Consider the following 21857-nt stretch of genomic DNA (forward strand, 5'->3'; position numbering starts at 1 on the left):
GCATTGTCACTGCTGGGGCGAGAGTTTGATCCCTGGCCCAGGACTTGCCCATGGCTTGGTGAGGCAAAAAAATACGTAAAATAAAAAGAATGCAGGAGGCTGCACATAAGACGTTTACTTGGGGTCTTAAGAATTGCAACCCACAGAATGAGAGAAAATATTTGCAAATGAAGTATCTGACAAGGGATTAATCTACAAAATTTATAAACACCTCCTGCAGCTCAATACCAAAAAAACAAACAACCCCATCAAAAAATGGGCAGAAGGTCTAAACAGACAATTCTCCAAAAAAAGACATATGACGGCCAAAAACACATGAAAAGATGTTCAACATCACTCATTATTAGAGAAATGCAAGTCAAAGCCACTATGAGGTACCACCTTACACTGGCCAGAATGGCCATCATCAAAAAGTCCACAATTAATGCTGGAGAGAGTGTGGAGAAAAGGGACCCTATTACACTGTTGGTGGGAATGTAAATTGGTGCAACCACAGTGCAAAACAGTATGGAGATTCCTCAGAAAACTAAACATAGGATTACCATTTCATCCAGCAATCCCACTCCTGGGCATCTCTCCAGAGAAAACCATGACTCAAAAAGACACATGTACTCCAGTGTTCATTGCAGCACTATTTGCAATAGCCAAGACACGGAAACATCCTAAATGTCCATCGACAGAGGAGTGGATAAAAAAGATGTGGTCCATATACACAATGGAATATTACTCAGCCATTAAAAGGAAAGAAATAATGGCATTTGCAGCAACATGGATGGACCTAGAAATTATCAGGCTAAGTGAAGTCAGTCAGATAGTGAGACACCACCACCAAATGCTCTCACTTACATGTGCAATCTAAAAAAAAAGGACACAGTGAACTTCTTTGCAGAACAGATACTGACTCACAGACTGAAAAACCGATGGTTTCCAAAGGAGACAGGATGAGGGGTGGGGGGATGGGCTGGGGTTGGGGGTGGGAATAATCTAAAATTGGGTTGTGACGATCGTTGTACAACTATAAATGTAATAAAATTCATTGAGTCATTAAAAAAAAAAAAAAAGAATTGCACTCCAGGAGACCCAGATTCAGATTTAACTACTTTCTCCAAGGAAAAGAAAGGATCAGAGCTCATGAAGACAGACAGCCATGCAAGGAGAAAAACAGGGAAAAAAGCAACGAGGCTGTTACAATTTGCCTGGTGGTGGTTGTTCCTATCGTGGCTCAGTGGGTGGCTCATAGCGTCCCTGAGGATGCAGGTTTGATCCCTGGCCTTCCTCAGCGGGTTAAGGATCTGGTGTAGCCATGGCTGTGGTGTAGCCCTCAGCCGCAGCTCTGATTCAACCCCCAGCCCAGGAACTTATGCTGCAGGTGTGGCCATAAAAAATAAAAAGTTGCAGGGTGAGTGAGAGACAGATGCCAGTCAGAAAATACTCATCCTTAAGGAATATCCTTATGGCATTGTAAGTGGTTCAGGGCAGGGGTCCAATAAATAGACAGACTGCTCCAAGTTATTTTAGGGTGAGAGTCCGATAAGTATCTTGAGTTTCTGGCAGGTGTTCTGGACCACTTCATCAGGTCAAAGGTGAGATTTCGTCCAGGCTGAGGCTTGTCTGTCACCTTCCTCTGTGGCCTCGTGGCTCCATGTCACAGAACGCTCGCAACAGGACCAACTGCATTTAGACTTTCCTTCCACAGATGGGGAGACAGCGACCCAGAGCAGAAATCACACATGACGAAACAACCCTAGCGATTATTTCCATCAGGACCACCTAAACTGGAGAGCAAAACCTTGAGGACCCTGGAGTAGTGTATTTACAGAAAGCTCCAAGAGTCTCTGGAACTCATGCTAGACAGGCAGCCCTAGTTTTTCATCCCTGCTCAGCACCGTAGAGAATAAGAGAGATGAAAGTCACCGCCCCATGTGAAGTGTTTACGCACGTTCAAAGGTTTGCAGTGTTTGTGCAAAATTGGAAAGGTGGGTTGGACTAGCTGTTCCTCTTTAGGTAGGGTTTCACACTTTAAAATTTTTGTTTTGTTTTGTTTTTGTCTTTTTCTCCTTTTAGGGCCACACCCGCAGCATATGGAGGTTCCCAGGCTAGGGGCTGAATTGGAGCTACAGCTGCTGGCCTACACCACAGCCACAGCAATGCAGGATCTGAGCCATGTCTGTGACCTACACCACAGCTCATGGCAACGCTGGAGCCTTAACCCACTGAGTGAGGCCAGGGATGGAACCCGCAATCTCATCATGCCTAGTTGGATTCGTTTCCGCTGCGCCAAGAGGGGAACCCCAGGGTTCCACATTTTCAAAGGTGGAAAATGAGCTGAGTAAAAAAAAACACTTCTCACAAGGAAAAAGGAATAAGGCAGCCTTTTGCCTTTTCTTCTGAGGTATTTTGAAGTAAAACTGACCTTAGAACAACAGATTTGAACCGCCTTGGGCCACTTACACGTGGATTTTTTTTTTCAATAGTGAATACTACAGCACTGTGGGATCCTCTGTGGGTTGAATCTGAGGATGCAGGACCAAGGATACAGAGGAGCGGAGGATGTCGTTGAAGAGGGTATGCATGAACCACACGCATGGAGAGCTGGCTGGAGGCTGTACACCCACTCTAAACTACAGGGAGGGCCGGAACCCCAACCCCCACAGGGTTCAAGGTCAACTGTTGTATCTATTCTTGTTTCACCTTGAAAAGTAGGTGAGTATAACTGTCCAGCTCTCAACGCCACACCACAGGGGCAGGGCTGAAGTCAGAGCACAGAACTGCTGGCCCCCAAGGCCTGCCCGCTGTCTCCTTTCAAGCAAAGATATTTTGAGAACTGCAGTTCAGAACTGAACTCCTGCCAGTACCCTCACATTGCCCCCCAGCATTCTTCTGCTGTCAGGTCTGGACGCAGGTCTGTGGCACTGGAGCTCCAGTCTACAGAACCAGTTCCCGCGTCTGAGCCCTGGACCTCGGTCTGCAGGCCTAGACATCGATCGGGTCAAAGTCCTGGACGTGGGTCTGAGCACTGGACCTGAGGTCTACAACACTGGTTCTCGCTCTGCAGTACTGGATGTGGGTCTGCAGCATTCCATGTCGGGCCCGCAGGGGTAGACTTCTGGTCCGGGCACTGGATCCCGGGTTCGCAGGCCCGGACGTGGGTCCGAGGCACAGGTGAGGGTCCTCATTCGTTGTGTGCATTCATTCAACAAACGCGAGCTGTGCGCCCGCTGGGCCAGACTCCCGTGGGTGGGAGGCAGCGACTGCTGGACCCGAGCGCGGGTGACCCGCGGCTCTCCGCTTCCCTGCGTGACCGCTTCCGCCCCGGGGCCAGAACGAAGCCAGCGCAGCGCGGAGGCGCAGCCCGACGGGGTTGCCCGCAGCCGCAGGGCTCAGACGGGCCCGCGGCGCAACCCGGCGCGCATGCGCGCGCTGCTACGGCGGCCGCAGGGGCCGCTCCGATTCGCCGGAAGCGAAAGACCCGGACTTCCGGTCGGCCCGTGGAGTTTCAGGTTCCGGGTTTCCGGGTGAACGAGAGCGGCTGGCGAGTGAGTGGCCGCCGCTGCGGCGGGGAGCAGGGCCATGGAGAAGCTGCGGCGGGTCCTGAGCGGCCAGGACGACGAGGAGCAGGGCCTGACTGCGCAGGTAGGGAGCCTGCGGCCGGCCCCGGGGTGAACGTGTGCTGGGGCGGGACCGCGCAGCGTGGGCGGCTGGGCCTCCTCTACCTGCCCAGGTGATGCGGGAGGGCGCCACCCGCCTGCCGGGAAGAATTTGAGGCGCTTTCCAGGTTTTCATGGAGCCCACTTTGGGACCCCTTCCCTTATTTGACCTTGTGACTTCTAGGGACCCCCTTTACTATCTGTCTCCCTCTCCCAAATAACCTCTCTGCCCCCATGCTCCTCTTCCCCAGCCTCCGCTTGGTTTCCTGCGCCTGGTGTGGGCTCCGAACTCGGGCTGGCAGCGCAGTAGGTGTGCAGGTACTTGTCCTGCCAGCTGCTGAAGCCGAAATCTTACAGCTTCATTGCATCCTTTAGCCTCGGTTATTAAATGAACTGTTGTGAATGTGTGTGTGTCTTTTGGAAGCAGGGAGACCAGAGGGAGAAAAAAAGCAGGTCATTGAGAAGTGAAATAATGCTAAATTAAAAGTTGTCTGTTGAGCCCTGTTAAGGGATTTTTTTTTTTTTTTTTTTAAAGAAAAAAGCAACCCTTGTCTCCATGCTTTACCCAGGAGACTTGATAAGGGTTACTTCCACTGCTAAGGGTTAAAAATAGTGCAGCAGGAACTGCTTTGTAAGTATTTTTGTTATATGCATACTGACAAATTCTCGTTTGCTTGTCACAAAAGTGGAACATTTAAAAACAAAACAGCGTTACATAAGGATCTTTTATTTGTCTTTTTTCCTGTCCTAACTTCCTTCCTTGTTGTCATAATTATTCAGCACTTCTTGTGAACAGGATCTTGGACTAGGCTCTTAGTGTTCTGAGCCTAGAAGTCAATCATCTCCTCTAAGTGAACTCTAACGAGTTTGGTAAATCATAATGATAATATAAGAACCCATAAATAGTAATATGGAAAACGTACATTAGATAGCCATGGCTTATCCAACTCATTGGTATTTAAAAAAATTTTTTTCCCTGTTTTTGGCCGTACCCTTGGCACTTGGAAGTTCCCAGCCAGGGACCACATCCAAGTCCCATCTGCAACCTCCGCCACAGCTGCAGCAGTACCGGATCCTGAACCCCCTGCACGGGGCTGGAAGTGCATGGCAACACCATGGAGACGAGTTGGGTCATTAACCCACTGCACCCCAGTGGGAACTCCCCCACCTCATTTATCAAACCACTATCTTCTGCTTTACATTCTGTGATAGGTCTGTGCTCTGCAAACAGTAGCTATAGCTATAAGTGGCTATTTAAATTTAAGTTAATGAAAATTAAATGAAATTTCAACTTCCTTTCTCAGTCATACCAGCCGCATCCCAGGCGCTCAGCAGGCACGTGTGTTAGTGGCTGTCACACAGGACCCTGCATTTGTGGGGCATTCCATCAGGAAGTTCTGTTGGCCTGAGCTGCTCTACACCGGAGGGCATGCAGGTGATAGTGCCGCTTTTCTTGAACCCAGGGTCTAGTTGGGAGAAAGATACTGTAGGGAAGTCCTGATGGAAGATTGGAGTGATTGGCTGGAATGGACAAGTTCCATGAGTTCAGAGGTGATCCTTTACTCACTCAGCAGATATTTTGGTACCTGCATCTGTTTGGCACTTGTCAGAATGCCCGTGATCAATGACCGAGACAAAGGCCTGCCCACATGGCACTTGCATGTTAACTGGGGGAACAGGTCATAAACAAGTGGGTATAAAAACATGTCAGCCGGTGATAAGTGCCGTGGAAGAGGTTACAGCTGCCTGGGATTGCTGTGCTACGTTGGACATCAGGGAGGGCCTGTCTGTTAGGGGGACGTTGCCGCATAGATCTGAAGAGTCACTGGGATAACTGCGCATCTCTCGCAAATAAAAATCCCCCAGGCAGGGAGAGCAGCAGTTACAGATCCAGAGAACAGTGCTTGGCACGTTAAAGGCCAAGGAAGAGGCCAGAGCACCTAGAGTAAAGGGAGAGGGGAGCTTTTACTGAGTGTTCCGATCTGAGCATACTCTGCCCGCTGAGCGTACTGAGGAGCCACTGGGTTTCGAGCAGAGCAGGGATGTGACTGACGTGGATTTTTGAGGTTCCCCCTGGCTGGTCTCTCGAGAACAGTCTGTAGGGCAGAGGTGGAAGCCCGGAGACTGGTCAGAGGACTAGGGTAGGGTCCGGGAAGAGATGACGGCCTGGTTCAGGGAGGTGGACGTGACAGTGGTTTAATGTGAGAGTGGCCAGATTCTGCGAGTGGTTTGACTGTGGATCTGGCAGGATTAGTTGTGGGTGGTTGGATGGTTGGATGTGTGAGAGCAGGGCGCCAAGGGTGCCTCCGGTCCTGCCTGCACAGCTGGGGAGATGGGGTTGCCCTTAACTGGCGTGCGCAGGAGCAGGTTTGCCGAGGAAGGTCAGGTGGGTGTTAAGCCTGAGATGTCAGCCGGGCATCTGCCCGGAGGTGTCTGGAAGGCGGCTGGGATTCTAGAGTTCATAGAGGAAGTGTTTGAGATAATGAAGGGATTGTGTGTAGGGAGGAAAGAGATAAGATAAGCTCCAGGGTGAACCTGCCCTTTCTGAGGCCGAGGCTGGCCGGTGAGGACGGGGCCCTGGAGAGGGGCCAGGCCCTGGAAGGGAGTGTCTCAAGCTATTGATTTGCTGTTGTGACCTAAGGACTGAGAAGGTCCCATTCTCTTGATGAGTGGAGGTCGTGGGTAGCTTCAGTGGGAGCAGTTTTGGTGGCTCCATGGAGATGGGAGCTCGGCTGGTCTAGGACCGGTGCCTGGGTGGGAGGGGGTGGGCGGCCCACCCAGAGTTTGGCCCCCACCCCTGGCCTTACTGGCTCTTTCTAGCCGGGGTCTGGTGAGGGTGACAAGCGTGTTTGTGGAGCGGTGTTGAGGAAAGGCAGCCCGGGGGAGGTTTAGAGTAACAGGACGAGGGAGGCTGGGCGCACCCCTTACCCTCAGGTTTCTCCCGCCACCTCCCCGAGAGGCGTCCCCGCAGGACCGGCTCTTCTCAGTCAGGTTCCCCACCCCCGCTCTGCACACTTTGCCCTGCTGGCTTCTCTTCTCGGCACTTACTGCGAGGAAGCTCCGTGACATGGCTTTTGCTTATTTGACGACTGCGACCTTCCGTGTCGCTGTTGCCTCATCCAGTGTCAGGGGCTCCGCTGAGCTGGGAGAGAGAACCGGGCTGTCAGGTGTTGATGAATTCAAGCAACGAGCCAAAAAGGAAGGGGCTAATTCAGCGTAAATCACTTCCTGGGATGGTACAAGCCAGAGGCTGAAACTGGGGGACCTGCCGGCCCCATTTACCCCCAGGAATGGGGATGGGGCAGCCAAGGCCTGGGGGTCAGGCCACTTGTGGGACTCGAGGTCAGGGGAGAGGGTGAGGGCTGAGAGCTGCTGAGTCCATGGGGAGGGTGTCCACAGGGCCCTTCCTCCCGGCGCAGAGGCCTGGCTGGAAGAGGGGTTCCCTGGGGCCTCAGACAGAGCCGTGCCCCTGGCCTGCAGTGGGCCGGCACTTCCCCCAGTCCCTTAAACAGGAGCCAGAGGCCACCCCCTGCCCCCCGCACTTAGATGGGCGCCCAGCACCCCCAGGTGTGTGTGTGCTGAGTGAATCAGTGAATGAATGAGCAGGGGCTGGAGGGCGAGGGCAGGCTTTGACCCAAGAGCAGAGAGGCTCCAGCAAGGTTAAAGGCTGCTGGAAGCCGTCTAGGAGAGAACGTGGCTCACAGTTGGGCACCCGGGTGTCAGCTCCCTGGGAGGTCAGAGGGCTTGGGACCAAAAGTGGGGCGGACTGTTGGCCTGTGTCGCTCCGCAGAGGCCTGAGGGCACGGGGCAGGCTGAGTGTTGCCCAGATGAGCTCGGGGTTTGGTGGCAGCGAGCTGTGCAGGGACTTCCCACGGGGCCTCCGTTGGGTGGGAAATAGAGGAGGCTGCCTGCTGCCAGGGGAGGTGTCCGGGCACAAGCTGGGGGCGGGTTGAGGCAGTCAGGGTGCGGGGCGAGAAGGCAGGGTGACGTGAAACACAGGTGCAGTGGGGAGGCCAGGCGGGCCATGTCCAGGCCCTTGAGGCTGGTGGCGACTTGGTTACGATGGCTGGTCGCGCCCCAGGTGGGGAAGGAAGGCTTTGCCAGGTGGATGGAGCAGGAAGGGAATTTTCGCTGTGTGGTCAAAGTGAGGTGCCCCTCGCGGATGGAGGGGCCCAGGAGCCCGCAGGGCAGCGCTGCGGGGAGGACAGCGCAGCAGGGGAGCCGTGGCCTGGACCTGGGAGACAGGGCGTTCGGGTGGTCAGAGGGCCCTGGGGGCTGGGTGGAGGGGAAGGCGGAGGCCGTGGGCGCTGAGGGGCGAGGAACAGGAGGCTGGCTGTCCAGGGGGGTGTGGGAATCACCCTGACTCTGCAAGGACCAGGGTGGGACCCATGGGAGGGCCCCGAGTGAGGGAATGGAGGGAGAGCATAGGTGACAGATGCGTGGCAGTTCCTGCCTGAGCTCTGAGGGGTGGAGGGACCGAGTGAGGAGCAGGACCCTGAGCAGGTGGGGTCGAGGCCCCACGCAGAGGCCCTTTGTCTGCAGCTCTTTATCTTTGGTCCCCCACCGTCCTGGAAGGAGGCGTTCAGGAGTACTGTGCACAGGGTGTTCCTTGGTCCCTTCATTCACGGGTCGTGGCCCAGGAACCGGCCTCGGCCTGCACGCTGACCCCTCTGTGGTGGTGTCCGAGTCCTCTGGCGTCTCCATCACCAAGGACGGCAGCCCGAGTCTGTGCTGTGGTTCGTTCAGCTGTAATGTTGCTACTGCTGCGTGAAGGTGTTTTCCTCCCTTTTCCTTTCTTTTTTTTTGTTTTTGTTTTTGGTCTTTTTGTCTTTTTAGGGCCGCACCCGTGGCACATAGAGGTTCCCAGGCTAGGGGTCGAATTGGAGCTACAGCTGCCGGCCTACACCACAGCCACAGCAATGCCAGATCTGAGCCATGTCTGCAACCTATACCACACCTCACAGCAACAACCAGATCCTTAACCCACTGAGCGAGGCCAGGGGTTGAACCCAAGGCCTCATGGATCCTAGTCAGATTCGTTTCCACTGAGCCACGGTGGGAGCGCCCTGCCTTGTTTTCAATTCCTTTTTTTTTTTTTAAATTAACTTCTAGTTCCAAGTGATACTTATTGCAGCAGAAAGAAGGGCACCAGAGGATGGGAGAGCCCCTCCTGCTCTCAAGATACTTTTTTTTCCCCTTTTTGTCTTTTGTCTTTTTAGGGTTGCACCTGCGGCATATGGAGGTTCCCAGGCTGGGGGTTGAGTACAATCAGAGCTGTAGCTGCTGGCCTACACCACAGCCACAGCAACGTGGCATCCGAGCCGTGTCTGCGATTGACACACCACAGCTCATGGCAACACCGGATCCTTAACCCACTGAATGAGGCCAGGAATCGAACCAGCGCCAGGTTCCTTAACCACTGAGCCATGACGGGAACTCCCTCAAGAGGCTTATTATTCTTTGCTTCCTCTTCCTTTGATAACAAATAAGCAAAATAGCTGGTGGCAATTTCAGTGTGCATTTCTTCCCTAACACTGGCCTTAAGAGGTCTGCAGGTCAGAGCTCCCCCTGCTCCCGCATGGACAGTGCAGTGCTGGCTTTCGTGCATGGTGAATGTTGTGTAATCTTCCCAGTTGGGAGTTAGGGAATCTGTGATTTGTTTCTGTATCCTGGATGATTTGCAGGTCATTTGCTCGTGGCTTGAATATTTCACATTTACCAATGGAAATAATTTGTCACATGTTTCATTTTAAAGATCACCACTTGGAAGATGGAAATAAGAGGAAAAAAACCTACAGTATACAAATAACCGTGCTGAAAACCACGTTGAACTTATGAACAATAGGGTGATTTAAACTTGTAAAAGAAAGTAAACACGGCCGCTTCTTCCACGGCATTGCCCTTCCCGTCGTGGCGCGTGACCACTGAGAAGTCCGGCCTTCGCAGGGGCTGTCATCTCACAGACAGTAATCGCGTCCTGTGCCACACGCAGTCTTTAGGGTTATTCTGTTCTATTTGGTTCTTAAAGTAGACGTAATGTATATTCTTCCTCATCAGAAAGAATGAAATTTAGATGGGTTTTTTTTTTTTTGTCTTTTTGGCATTTCTTGGGCCACTCCCTTGGGATATGGAGGTTCCCAGGCTAGGGGTCGAATCAGAGCTGTAGCCACCAGCCTACGCCAGAGCCACAGCAACGCCGGATCTGAGCCGTATCTGCAGCCTACACCACAGCTCACGGCAATGCCAGATCCTTAACCCACGGAGCAAGGCCAGGGATCGAACCCGCAGCCTCATGGTTCCTAGTCAGATTCGTTAACCACTGCGCCACGACGGGAACTCCGAAATGTAGATGTTTTTATAGGCAGCTTCATTCTCTGTTTAAAATACAGTGATCAGTTTTCGTATAAACAGATGACATTGCTGGGAACAAGAATGTCCATGGATTAAAGCAAATTTTAAAGAACATTTAAAATGTGTTAAAAAGTGATGGCTGTTACGTTAATAGAATCTGTATTTAGTTGTTTTTATCTACTTTTCATGCTACCTAAGGATTCACAGATTAATCTATTGAGGTAAGGAATGTCAACAGAGGTGTTTTGAGCTTTTGCATATAAAATGTTCTATTTTTGCTTCATTATTCTTGAAAATACATTATAAGCATGTAGTCTCTTAAGTAGATGGTACTGCAAGTTAGAAGTTTAAAGTTTGGAATAGAAATCCTTACTGTATATTTCTAGTTTTCTGAAATAGCTGTTGTATTTTTTTAGCCTTATTGGGAAAATGTTTTAATAGTGTGTTTAGTAACCTAAACGGGTACTTACCATTTGTAACAATGTATATAGGCCTAGAGTGTATTATGTTTAGTAACATAAGTCAGACAGAGGAAGACAAATACTGTATGTTACTACTTATATGTAGACTCTAAAAAATAAAACAAATGCATGTAACCAAACAGAAACAAATTAGCAGTGACCCATGGGGAAGGAGAGGGGCAAGTTAAGGGGATGGGTTAAGAGACACAAACAACTAGGAATAAAACAAACAAGCAACAGAAATATAGCCATTATTTGGTAATAACTTTAGAGACTATAATATTTAAAAATGGTGAATCACTATGCTGTATACCTGAAACTACTCTAATGTTATAAGTAAACTCTCCTTCAGTTAAAGAAAATGGATACTTAATCATTACTATATGCTGGATTATTGTATAGAATATGCAGAGTACATTTCCCATATAATTTCGTTAGAATTTGCATGACATCCAGGAGTGTTGTTGCTCTAGAATTAATTACTGTTTCAAAGTGTGTTTTTGATAGCAGTTGAGTCCGTTTTAAATGAACTTTATAACAGAAGCTGTTAGGTGCACCCCACGGTAGACACTGCTGGTGGCCCCCCAGGTCCTGGTCATTAGCTCGTGGTACCCACCGCCCAGCAGCTCAAAGCTGTATCCTTGCGCTCACTCTCGAGGTCCTGCCGCGCCCTCTGCCCCAGCCTGCAGCCAGTGACCTGCACGTGGCAGGTGCCTTCCAGAAGGTCAGCCCGGCCTCAAGGCAGGTGGGACAGTGAGGTGCGGTTTTCACTGAGCTCCAGCTCCCCTCCCGGTTTCCCCTGAGAGCGGCTGGTTCCTGCAGGAGGACCCCCGTCTCAGGCCCTGTGTGTAGGGACTTTGCCTAAACGCCCCCAAATCTAGGGACTTTGAGAGAAGCTTGTCTACTGACTCCACCTTGGCGCTTGTTGGCGTTTTGCTGTCTTGCTTCGTCTTTCCCTTATTTTTTTCTTTTTCTTTTTTGGCTGCCCTGTGTCGTATGGGGTTCCTGGGCCAGGGAGCAGATCTGAGCTGCAGTTGCAGCCTGTGCTGTAGCTGTGGCAGCGCCGGATCCTTAACCTGCTGTTCTGGGCTGCGTATTGAACCTGCGTCCTGGTACTGCAGAGATGCCACTGATCCCGTTGTGCCACAGTGGGAACTCCCATCGTCCCTTGTTTTTTAATTTTTCTGATTTTTTAAATCATGGAGTGTTTTATAACCTGTCTTATAGCTCATTTCATTCACATCAGTGCTTCTCCTGTCCCTAATAGGTAAGAGCTTTTTAAAACCAAAACAGCGCAGTGGTCACACCCGGCAAAGGTAACTGTGATTCGTCGGGACCCCCTGATTCCCAGACTGTGTTTATGTTCTGCTCTACAGCCGTGGAACCATACAATACAATTCTTTTTTTTTTTTTTTGTCTTTTTGCCATTTCTTGGGCCGCTCCCTTGGCATATGGAGGTTCCCAGGCTAGGGGTCGAATCGGAGCCATAGCAACTCGGGATCCGAGCCGCGTCTGCAACCCACACCACAGCTCACGGCAATGCGGGATCGTTAACCCACTGAGCAAGGGCAGGGATTGAACCCGCAACCTCATGGTTCCTAGTCAGATTCATTAACCACTGTGCCACGACGGGAGCTCTGGAACCATACAATTCTTAAGTAACACCAGAGTGCAGAGTAAAGCTGATTCGTTGTCTGTGTCAGCGTGGAGCGTTGCCTTAGTGTGTAAAGACCAGACTGGCAGGTGGGTTAAGCACCTTCTACTTCCCCTTCCTTCCTAAGGTCCTGGATGCCTCGACCCTTAGTTTCAACACCAGGCTGAAGTGGTTCGTCATATGCTTCGTAAGCGGCATCTTCTTCTCTTTTCTTGTGAGTGAAGGCTTTATGTTGCTTAATAATCTCTGTTTTGTGTCTGACTAATCATTTCGTTTAGTACCAACCAGCAGTCCACTTACTGGGGTGGCTCTCAGACTGTTTGGTTTTTTTGGCTTTTTAGGACTGCACCCCTAGCATATGGAGGTTCTCAGGCTATGGGTCGAATTGGAGCTGTAGTTGCCGGCCTCCACCACAGCCACAGCAATGCCAGATCCGAGCCATGTCTGCAACCTACACCACAGCTCATGGCAACTGCTGGATCCTTAACCCACTGAGTGAGGGCAGGTATCGAACTTGCGTCCTCATGGATACTAGTCAGATTCCTTGCCACTGTGCCACGAAGGGAACTCCTCTCAGACTGTTTTGATGGGATATGTTTAGTTGCCTGAAATAGAGGGGTAGGGAGGAAAAAGGAGATGTAGAAATTAATATTTGAGGGGCCTTATGGATTGTAAAATGATTTTAAGAGAAATCAGTGTGTGTTAGGAAAGTTGCAGTCAGTGATTTAGATGTGTTTATTACCTTTCTAAACTTGACATTTAAAAAGAGAATACTTAAGTAGAGTGAATTTACTCACATATATGAAAAAAGTTGTGTTATGGCTTATTTATATATCCTTGCATGTGAATAGGCATAGGATTCCAAATTAGCAAATAAAATTGAAAATTAACAGTTGAAAATTAACTGATTTTTAAAAAAAACCATATAGTTAGAGACCATATCTTAGCACAGTCATACTTAAACTTTATATTGTTACATATATTCTGTTATTATAGTAGCACATTTATATTTTAATTACAATGGTAAAACTATTTTTAGATAACTGTAATATCTTAACTCAGGGAACTGGATTGCTGTGGCTTCCTGGTGGCATAAAGCTTTTTGCAGTATTTTATACCTTTGGAAATATTGCTGCCTTAGCCAGGTATGTACAGAAGTTTGGATCCTCAAAATATTTCATTTGCTGTCAACTCTCCAAATATTCCTTTCCCATAGGGTATCTGTCTGTAGATCTGTACATACTGGGAATTCAGCCACAAAGTTTCTAGCCATTCAGTGACCACGTATGACTTTGGCTGTGCGTCAGCTGCCACAGCAGGCCGGGTGTTGGTGGTGAGAGTCGCCGGCATCCGGGACGCCATCCTGTGTGTTTGGAACCTGGTGCCCCTTTGTGCAGTGGGCAGTGTCACGGCCCCCGCCCTAGAGAGTGTCCGTACTGGGGGGAGTAGCGCCGAGGCGAGTCCTCCCCGGAACGAGCCTAGGGAGGTGACGAGGCCGGCTTCCCGCCAGGCAGTCCTCCGGAGCCCCGACTTAGCTGTCCCTCTCCTGTGGAGTCTGCGTCCCAGTGAGGGGACGGTCACATGGCCAGCCGACCAGCAGGGGAGGATCCAGTGGCGTGGCCTGTGCAGAGAGCTGGGACAGGGCCACACAGTGGCATCTTGGGTGCTGCATCTTTGGGGGTGCCGATGTCTCTTGGAGCACTTGTCACACTCACGGGCTCTTAGCTCTCAGAGGGGAGCTCCCGTCTCCTCGGGGTGTTTGGGTCAGATGTGTTGTCCCGTGGGCAGCGTGAGCCACGGCCCAGCTTGGTCAGCCCTCCTGGGCCCGTCCCCATGGCGGCCCTTGGGACCTGGTCTGAAAGGAGCCCGTGGAGCAGTTTCCTGCGGTTTTTGCTGTTGGCAGCCTCACGCCGCGGTTCCCGTGGAGGTCGTTGTTGGCGGCTCTGCCGTGGGACGCCCGCGTGGCGAGATGAGGGCGTAGCGGCCGCACGGCCCTGGGCCCTGTTCACCTGTGACTGTGGAGTGACGGCAGGACAAAGTGGGAGGAGGCATTTGGATGTCATAGAAGTGGGACGATTAAAGTCTCCTTGAGTATTAAGAAGAAAACAGAGTGAGCGGGGGTTTTTCATTATATGAGCTCACATAGGATTTTTCTCAAAAGCACGTATTTTTACATGGCCAGACAGATTAACCCGTCCACCTCTTTCACTTGCTCTTTTATTCATTTCAAACAGTACGTGCTTTTTAATGGGCCCCGTGAAGCAGCTCAAGAAGATGTTCGAAACGACGCGGTTGCTGGCGACGATTGTCATGATCGTGAGTGAATGGTGGCAGTTTTTAAACCTTCCGTTGGAGTGTTTCGCCTGCTTTATAAATTCGCGCGCAGTCTTGGGTCTGTGCTACGGTAGCATTCCTCCTGCGGCCTGTGATACTCTGTCCTTCAGGCTGTGTGTGGAGAGAGTTGGGGCTCTACGGCGTCCCTAAACCGACGGGCTGGGGATCCTGTTTTCCCCTGCGTATTTCTGACCGTGTAGCTCCGTGTATTTTAGGTGAAAATTAGAGCTCCGTGTGTTTCATGTTCAAGCCCCATCGAGCATTTCTTACTGGGTTTTTTGGAGGGCGGGGGCTGGGAGGCAGGTCACTTCCGAGTCCTTTTGAGTCTTCTCAGGGCAAGTTGGCTTCATTTAAACAGCCTGTCACCTGGCTTTTGTCCCTTCCCTGTTTGACTGTTGGACAAACACCTGGGTCTCTGTCACCCCTGCTTTCCCCAGCGTCCTCTTCGCCCCCCCCGGCCTCCTTTGGGGGACGCGGGTGTGGGATGACCTGTGTAATGGTTCTGTCTGAAATCACTGTAATCCATGCCTGATGTAAACGCTGTAAAATAGAACTTACGGTGTTGTAGCAATTGTGCTAAACACGGTGTTGGCACCTGGCTGTCACGGAGCTAAGCACATTCGTAGATGCGTAAGAACGGCCGTCGTCACTCGCACTCACCTTCAGACAGTGTCCGTTTGCTGAATCAGCAGGTGGTTTCCTAGGTGTTCTCAGTTGGCCAGGGAACGCTGTGGGCATAGACTTGAAAGTGAGTAGCCCTCAGGGTCTGTAGGTGCAACTAGAGTAAACCCTTGTTAGTTTTGTCCTGCAGCACATTATGCAAAGGGATGCGCAATAGTGTATGCATTCGTGTGACTTTTTTGAAAAGACGTAAATTTGCAATTTTTCTCTCCTTTCCTGTAGTTGTGTTTGGTACTTACCCTGTGTGCTGCTCTTTGGGTAAGTGACAGCTACTCAGTGTTCTCTGTTTGCTCCTGACAGGGTGCCCTGCCCTGGTACCGTCATCCCAAAGGAGCTCAAAGTCTGCTTCCTTAAAACCCACCAAAGACTGAGTGTCCCTGAAACCGGGTACAGTGAGCTCCAGTTAGCAGCTAGGCTCGCATTGGGTTCTGCCCCTAAAACAGGCAGAGATGCAGGCGCGCCTGCCCCCAGGTCCCCCTGGCCCCTCGAGGGTCTGCAGCTCTGTCCGAGGGGCTGACCAGCCTCCCTGTGCCCTGGCGGGGGGCGCAGCAGGAGCCAGGAGGTACCCAAACAAGGAGAAAGGGCCCAAAAGCAAACCCAAACCAAGTAACACGGGACCGAAGCGCAGAGTTACGCTTGCACCACTCAGACCCCTTGTGGGTGAGGCGAGCCGGTCTTCGTCCACTTCAGAGAAGCTGCTCTGTTAGGGTTCAGTGCATCTCTGATGCTCCTGCTCCGTCCGTCCGTCTGTCTGTTGCTCCTCATCCGCTTCTCGAGGGTCCTTGACTCCCAAGGACCCCACACATTGTAAAGAAGATACAGTGGTGTGTCAGACACTTCAGAAGTGCTCCATCAAAAATGTCCTGACGTTGATTTCGATGAAGTAAGGACCGAGCCATAGTTATGCAAGAATGTATTTATACCTCACTCCCAACGATAACTTAAAACAATATTCTTAAACAGTTTTTGCATGTCCCTATGAAAAATTGTTTTCTTGTTCAGAATGGTCTAGCAGTCTTTTTATAAGCAGTAGATTAAAAATAAAGAAGTAAATAAATAAAAATTAAAAATAAAGATGACCAAGAAACTCTAAAAATAGATCATTTTAAGACAGCTGTGGAGGAGTTCCCATTGTGGCACAGCGGAAACGAATCCGACTAGGAACCATGCGGTTGCGGGTTTGATCCCTGGCCTCGCTCAGTGGGTTAAGGATCCAGCGTTGCCCTGAGCTGTGGTGTAGGTCGCAGATATGGCTCGGATCTGGCGTTGTTGTAGCTGTGCTGTAGGCCGGCAGCTGTAGCTCGGATTTGACCCCTAGCCTGGGAACCTCCATATGCCGAGGGTGCGGCCCTAAAAAAAAGACCAAAAAAAAAAAAAGTGGAAACTTTATTTTACATTATTCTAGAACAGCACAATAAAATAGTTTTACTTCAAAAAAACAAAAACAAAAACAAAAAGCCACTTAAGAAAAGGAGCAAAGGGCAAGTGTATAAAAGACGTATGTTCCACATGGGACTTGGGTCTAGGAAGCAGGCGGGGCTTTCAGCGCTGAGGCTTAACCATCACTTAAAGGACCTGACATCAAAGAGCTTCGGTAGTTTCAGCCTAGGCAGTTACTTCATTAGCTTTTAATGCCAGCTATTTAGCAGCGTTTGAATAAATGGGTGCAGAGAATTCTAGGAAGAAAATACAGCATATGGGTATTTAATTTTCAGATCCACTGAATCTTAAATTTGTCCTAAAGTTTAATGAAATAAATGGAGCTCTTTTACGTCTTTCAAGGGGAGTGATTGAACTTGCTTGTGAAAAAGGTTTGTTTTTTTTTTAATTTTAACTTTTTCCTTTGTTTTTGCTCTTGTCAGTGGCGCAAGAAGGGACTGGCCTTATTATTCTGCATATTGCAGTTCTTGTCGCTGACCTGGTAAGTCTGGAATCAGAAGGTGAACGTTTCTGAAGTGGTGCTAGGCGTTTGGTTCTGAGCCTGTAACCCGGGCGGGTCACGGCCATCTCATCAGGCGGGTCAGCATGTGCCTCGCGGGGGGATGGCCCCGGGGGGTCAGAGAGCCCAGGGCAGGTGGGGGCCGCGCTTGCAGAGCCCCACAGGGTCGCAGCCGCGTCTTGTCTGATGTGTGGGAGGGAGGTGGTGAGAAGGGCAGGTGCTGCCGCGTGGGCCCGGCTGAGTCTCGGGTGAGCCCGAGGGAACGCGGGTTTGCCCCTCGCTGCTCGGTGTCGCGGAATTACTGTGCAGTGGGGTCGTGCAGACGCGCCTCTGCCCTGGGCTCCCCGCCGCGAGCCAGCAGCTGTTCCCCCCTCCCGGCCGGCCTCCCTCCTCCTCAAGCCCTTTTGAGGCCTCGCGCTGCCGCCGCGCCAGCTGCCCAAGGGGCGACGGTGCCCGCCTTGCCCGCTGCCATGTGCGGCCAGGAAGGTGTTTTTCACACAGAGTGTTTTTAAAGGTGTTTTTCTTTCCTTTTGCTTCAGAGCTAAGTCTTCTTCGCTTCCTGGCAGCAGCCAGCAAACACCTGCCTGATCTCGCTGTTTTCGGTCCCTCGGGTTGATTGACCCCGTCTGGGCTCAGCCTTTGTCTTGGGTACTTCCCGCTGAGGGGCAGAATGTGGGCCCATTTAAGAGCAGTTCTCTACCTGGTACCAAAGATCACGACGATGCTGTTTTGCTCTTTTGCAGCCACATGTGGAAAAATATAAATCTTGGTTCTTTTCTGTGATATGTTGCTTTTCATTGCTAATCAGCACTCAGTAGTCAGATGGATTTATCCCTAAAGAAGGATGTACCTTATTCTGTTTTGTCATAGTCTCTGCTTTTAAAATATAACTTTAAAAGGGTAACCTTTCTGTTGTAACAAGCTCAGATTTTAGCAGGCATCAGAGTCGCTTAGAGTTTGTTAAAACAGATTGCTTATTAAAACACAGTTTCTCATTCAGGAGGCCTGGGGCAGGCCCCAGTAATTTGCATTTTTACAAGTTTCCCTGTTGCGGGGTCGTACTTTGAGAATCACTGCGCAGAATTCTGCTGCTTCATTTTTTATGGTGTTAGAGTATTTGTCGTAGAGAAAATATCACTTAGATTGTGTCTCGAACTTGTCTTGCAGGTACAGTCTCTCCTACATCCCGTACGCACGGTGAGCTTATCTGAGTCCATCTCGTTCTGCTTCTCTAGTTCTCTTTGCGGAGATACGTGGATTTTAGTAATTTTCATAGTAAAATACTATTTACAAGGCTGGTTTTTTGGTGACTTTGACATTTTTCCCAAAAGGAAGTTTTGTTTGTTTGTTTGTTTGTTTTAGGGGCCACACCTGCGATACATGGGTTCCCAGGCCAGGGGCCAAATAGGAGCCACAGCAGCCTCAGCAATGCCAGAGGTTATTTCTTCTTCTTCTTCTTTTTTTTTTTTTGGTCTTTTTGCCATTTCTTGGGTTGCTCCCTTGGCATATGGAGGTTCCCAGACTAGGGGTCTGATTGGAGCTGCAGCTGCCGGCCTACACCAGAGCCACAGCAACGCGGGATCCGAGCCGTGTCTGCGACCTACACCACAGCTCACGGCAGCGCCGGATCGTTAACCCACTGAGCAAGGGCAGGGACCAAACCCGCAACCTCACGGTTCCTAGTCGGATTCGTTAACTACTGTGCCACGACGGGAACTCCCAGAGGTTATTTCTTCCGTGAGTTGAGTAGAAGCTTTTGCCATATAAAGTAAAAACATGTTGAGCATATGTAACAGTTAAGTTGGGAATTTGCTTCTGACTCACTGCCTGGATATTTGCCATTAGATAATTTTGACAACAGATTTTAGATCCTTCCATGACTGCAAATGTTCAGTCAATAGGATGGAGACTTTAACAAAAACAAATTCTCCTTAAAAGAAAAAAAAAAAGGAAGTTAGGAATTCCTGTCGTGGCGCAGTGGTAACGAGCACGACTGGTGTCCGTGAGAACTTGGTCCCTGGCCTTGTTCAGTGGGTTAAGGGTCTGGCACGGCTGTGATCTTGTGTAGGTCTCAGACGCAGCTCGGATCCCGGTGTTGCTGTGGCGCAGGCCAGCAGCTACATGTCTGATGCAAACCCTCGCCTGGGAACTTCCATATGCCGCAGGTGCGGCCCTAAAAAAAAGCAGCAACAAAAAAGGAAGTTAGTGCGCAAATGAGTCTGATGCGTAAGTGTTTGTTTTAAGCCCCTACAAACATACCTGATCTGTATGCCAAAAGGTAACGGCTGTTTTCTTATATTTCTTCTGCGAAATGTACTAATTTAATTGTGGAGGGAAAGACAAAACTAATTGCAATCTTAAATCTGACAGATTCAGAAGAATGTTCTGTTGAGGCACAGCCTTTCTTCTTTGTGAGATTTGGAAACATGGTGTACGAAACACAGCAAAGCTGTATATGCTTGATAACAAACAGTGAAGGAAATGGATGGAAATTCTATTTTTATTCCGGTCAGACGAGTGATTCTTTCTGATGAATATGCTTAGAAGGAGAGAGCAGAGCAGGGCCGCCTGGCGGGAAGCAGGCTGGAGAAAGAGCAGAGAGGCCTCGGCGTCCAGGACCTCAGCGGGGTCTTTGGGTCTTCTCAGCCAGGGGAGAAGCTGCCCTAGAAACGAGGGCCGGTCCGGGCAGCGCACGGCCTGGGCGGGGCGCTGGGACGGGCCATCCTCCCCAGAAGCCCAGGGCCTCCCGCCTTCAGCAGTCGTGCAAGCAGACTGTTTGCAAGAAGCTCTGAGCGATGAATGAGGTCTAATCCCGTGAATTTTAGGGGAGGATTCGTAGGATCAGTTATAAACATTTTCAGTTCGTGGGAGTTCTCGTGAGGCTCAGCAGCTTAAGGATCTGACATTGTCGCTGCTCTGGCTTGGGTTCGACCCCTGGCCCCAGAATTTTTACATGCTGCAGCCACAGCCAAGAGAAATAAAATCCAGTTCTTGATTTCTCTTTAAATAGTTGTTGTTTTGTTAGGTTATATTTTGTATTTAAATTTATTTCTTCACATTAAGATTAGCATGTGTTGGAGTTCCCATCGTGGCTCAGTGGTTAATGAATCTGACTAGGAACCATGAGATTGCAGGTTCAATCCCTGGCCTTCCTCAGTGGGTTAAGGATCCGGCGTTGCCGTGAGCTGTGGTGTAGGTTGCAGACGTGGCTCGGATCTGGCGTGGCTGTGGCTGTGGTGTAGGCCAGCAACTACAGCTCCAATTCCATATGCCATGGGTGCGGCCCCAGAAAAGACGAAAAAAAAAAAAAAAGATTAGCATGTGTTCTGCTGGTTAAGATTTCTAAGTAAATAAATACCATTTCAGAAACTGAGAATTTATTTCCAAGTCTCAGTTCTTGATTTCAAGTTCAACAAAGTTTTATCTAAGCAGGCTGTCATGTCGGGGGCTCCCCTGAGTCCTGACGTTAAAAGGTGACTGTGCCTTTGCCTGTTGGCAGGGATCTTTCTGCAACTTCACTTTAGACTCTCGAGGAAGATTATTATATTATTTTTCCTCTTTTTCCTCCCCCGCCAGGGATGCAGTAATTAAATGCTGTTCTTCTCTCCTGAGCTGAATGAACATCAGAAACTGAAAAGGCCGCTGGAGAGTTGATATTCTGATTTGAGCAAAGTATGCGTTCCTGATGCAATAATCACTCCGAAAACCACTGCACTGACCTGACCATTTAAGGCCATCTTGTATATTGATAAAAACTACATGCCGATTAAAACCGTTAAATGCTTGTGAAACGTTAGATTCATCATGTGTCATTAATGTGCTCTTCCGAAGGTAGGAGATTTTAATCATTGCCTATTGTAAATGATTTTTAGCCAGTTTTTAATCTTTTCTAAACACATTTGAGATGTGAATATTTACGGATAAACCTATGCTGCAAGATACACTCAGCTTTTTAGATGGTTTTTAAATCTACATTTAAAAAAATCTTTAAAATAAAAACTTGTGTAAGGTTTTACTTTAAGCTAAAAATTGCTTATTACGTGTAATAGAAGTAATATATATGCATCTTTATAATTCTGAAATAAACCCACACTTGGAAGATAGCATTTGCTTGATCGAGTTTATTGAAGTGGGCAGTGCATTGATTCAAGTGTGTGAAGAAGTTTCGTCTGGGCGCTGTGCAGTCTTTCTGTAGAACGTCGAGTAAGGTACAGCCTCCCTTCCCATAGTGCAGCTGAGGACACAGTTGTGAGAGGCTCCAGGCCCGAGTGGCAGCGAGAGCCTTTGTAAGCGTGTTGGCGAGGGCGCAGGCCTGGGCCAGGGCGGCTGTGTGGGGGGTGAGGAGCGCTGCCCGTCGGTCGGGCAGGGGAGGCGGCCCAGGACTGCCTTCGCCCAGGCCCGCACCCCCTCCTGAGCCGCAGCCTGCTTGCTTGGGGGAGAAGTAAGCCCAGGTCCCCGCAGCGCCCCCAGCCTGAGAGAGGAGCCAGGTGACTGAGCTTCAGCCACACCCACAGCAGAGGGCAGTGCCCGCCTGGGTGTTCCCAGCGCGGGTGATGGGAGCCCAGAAAGACGGGCCCCCGAGAGGCGGAGGTGGACTGACCTAGAGGGGAGGCCCAGAGCCAGCATCGTGTGGGCGAGGAGGTGACGCCACGGGGGTCAGGGGCTGCACAGCACCCTGAGCGGCTGGTCAGTGGGCACCTTGCCCCCAGGGGGCCCAGCTCCAGGTCGCGTTGCCGTTGGAAGAGGTGGCGAGTGCGGTTACCAGGTGGCCAGTGTCGTGGGGCTGAAGA

The 21857-nt window shown here is 50.2% G+C and overlaps 1 protein-coding gene across 2 annotated transcripts; it reads left to right on the plus strand.

Annotated features, from left to right (window-relative positions):
* The first annotated feature begins 3463 nt into the window (after positions 1 to 3463).
* On the plus strand, positions 3464 to 21170 carry SFT2D1 (SFT2 domain containing 1). Of its 2 annotated transcripts, none has more exons than XM_047769764.1 (8): positions 3464 to 3633; positions 12241 to 12300; positions 13176 to 13258; positions 14348 to 14429; positions 15351 to 15386; positions 16991 to 17049; positions 18235 to 18264; positions 20644 to 21170. In XM_047769764.1, the coding sequence occupies exons 1-8, from the start codon at positions 3571 to 3573 to the stop codon at positions 20681 to 20683; spliced, it is 453 nt and encodes a 150-aa protein (XP_047625720.1). In that variant the 5' UTR covers positions 3464 to 3570; the 3' UTR covers positions 20684 to 21170. The 2 variants fall into 2 exon arrangements, with proteins under 2 accessions (XP_047625720.1, XP_047625719.1); XM_047769763.1 differs by having other exon boundaries at positions 3467 to 3633; positions 12241 to 12327.
* The last annotated feature ends 687 nt before the right edge of the window (positions 21171 to 21857 follow it).

Source organism: Phacochoerus africanus, chromosome 2 (assembly GCF_016906955.1).
Source record: "Phacochoerus africanus isolate WHEZ1 chromosome 2, ROS_Pafr_v1, whole genome shotgun sequence".
NCBI lineage: Eukaryota > Metazoa > Chordata > Mammalia > Artiodactyla > Suidae > Phacochoerus > Phacochoerus africanus.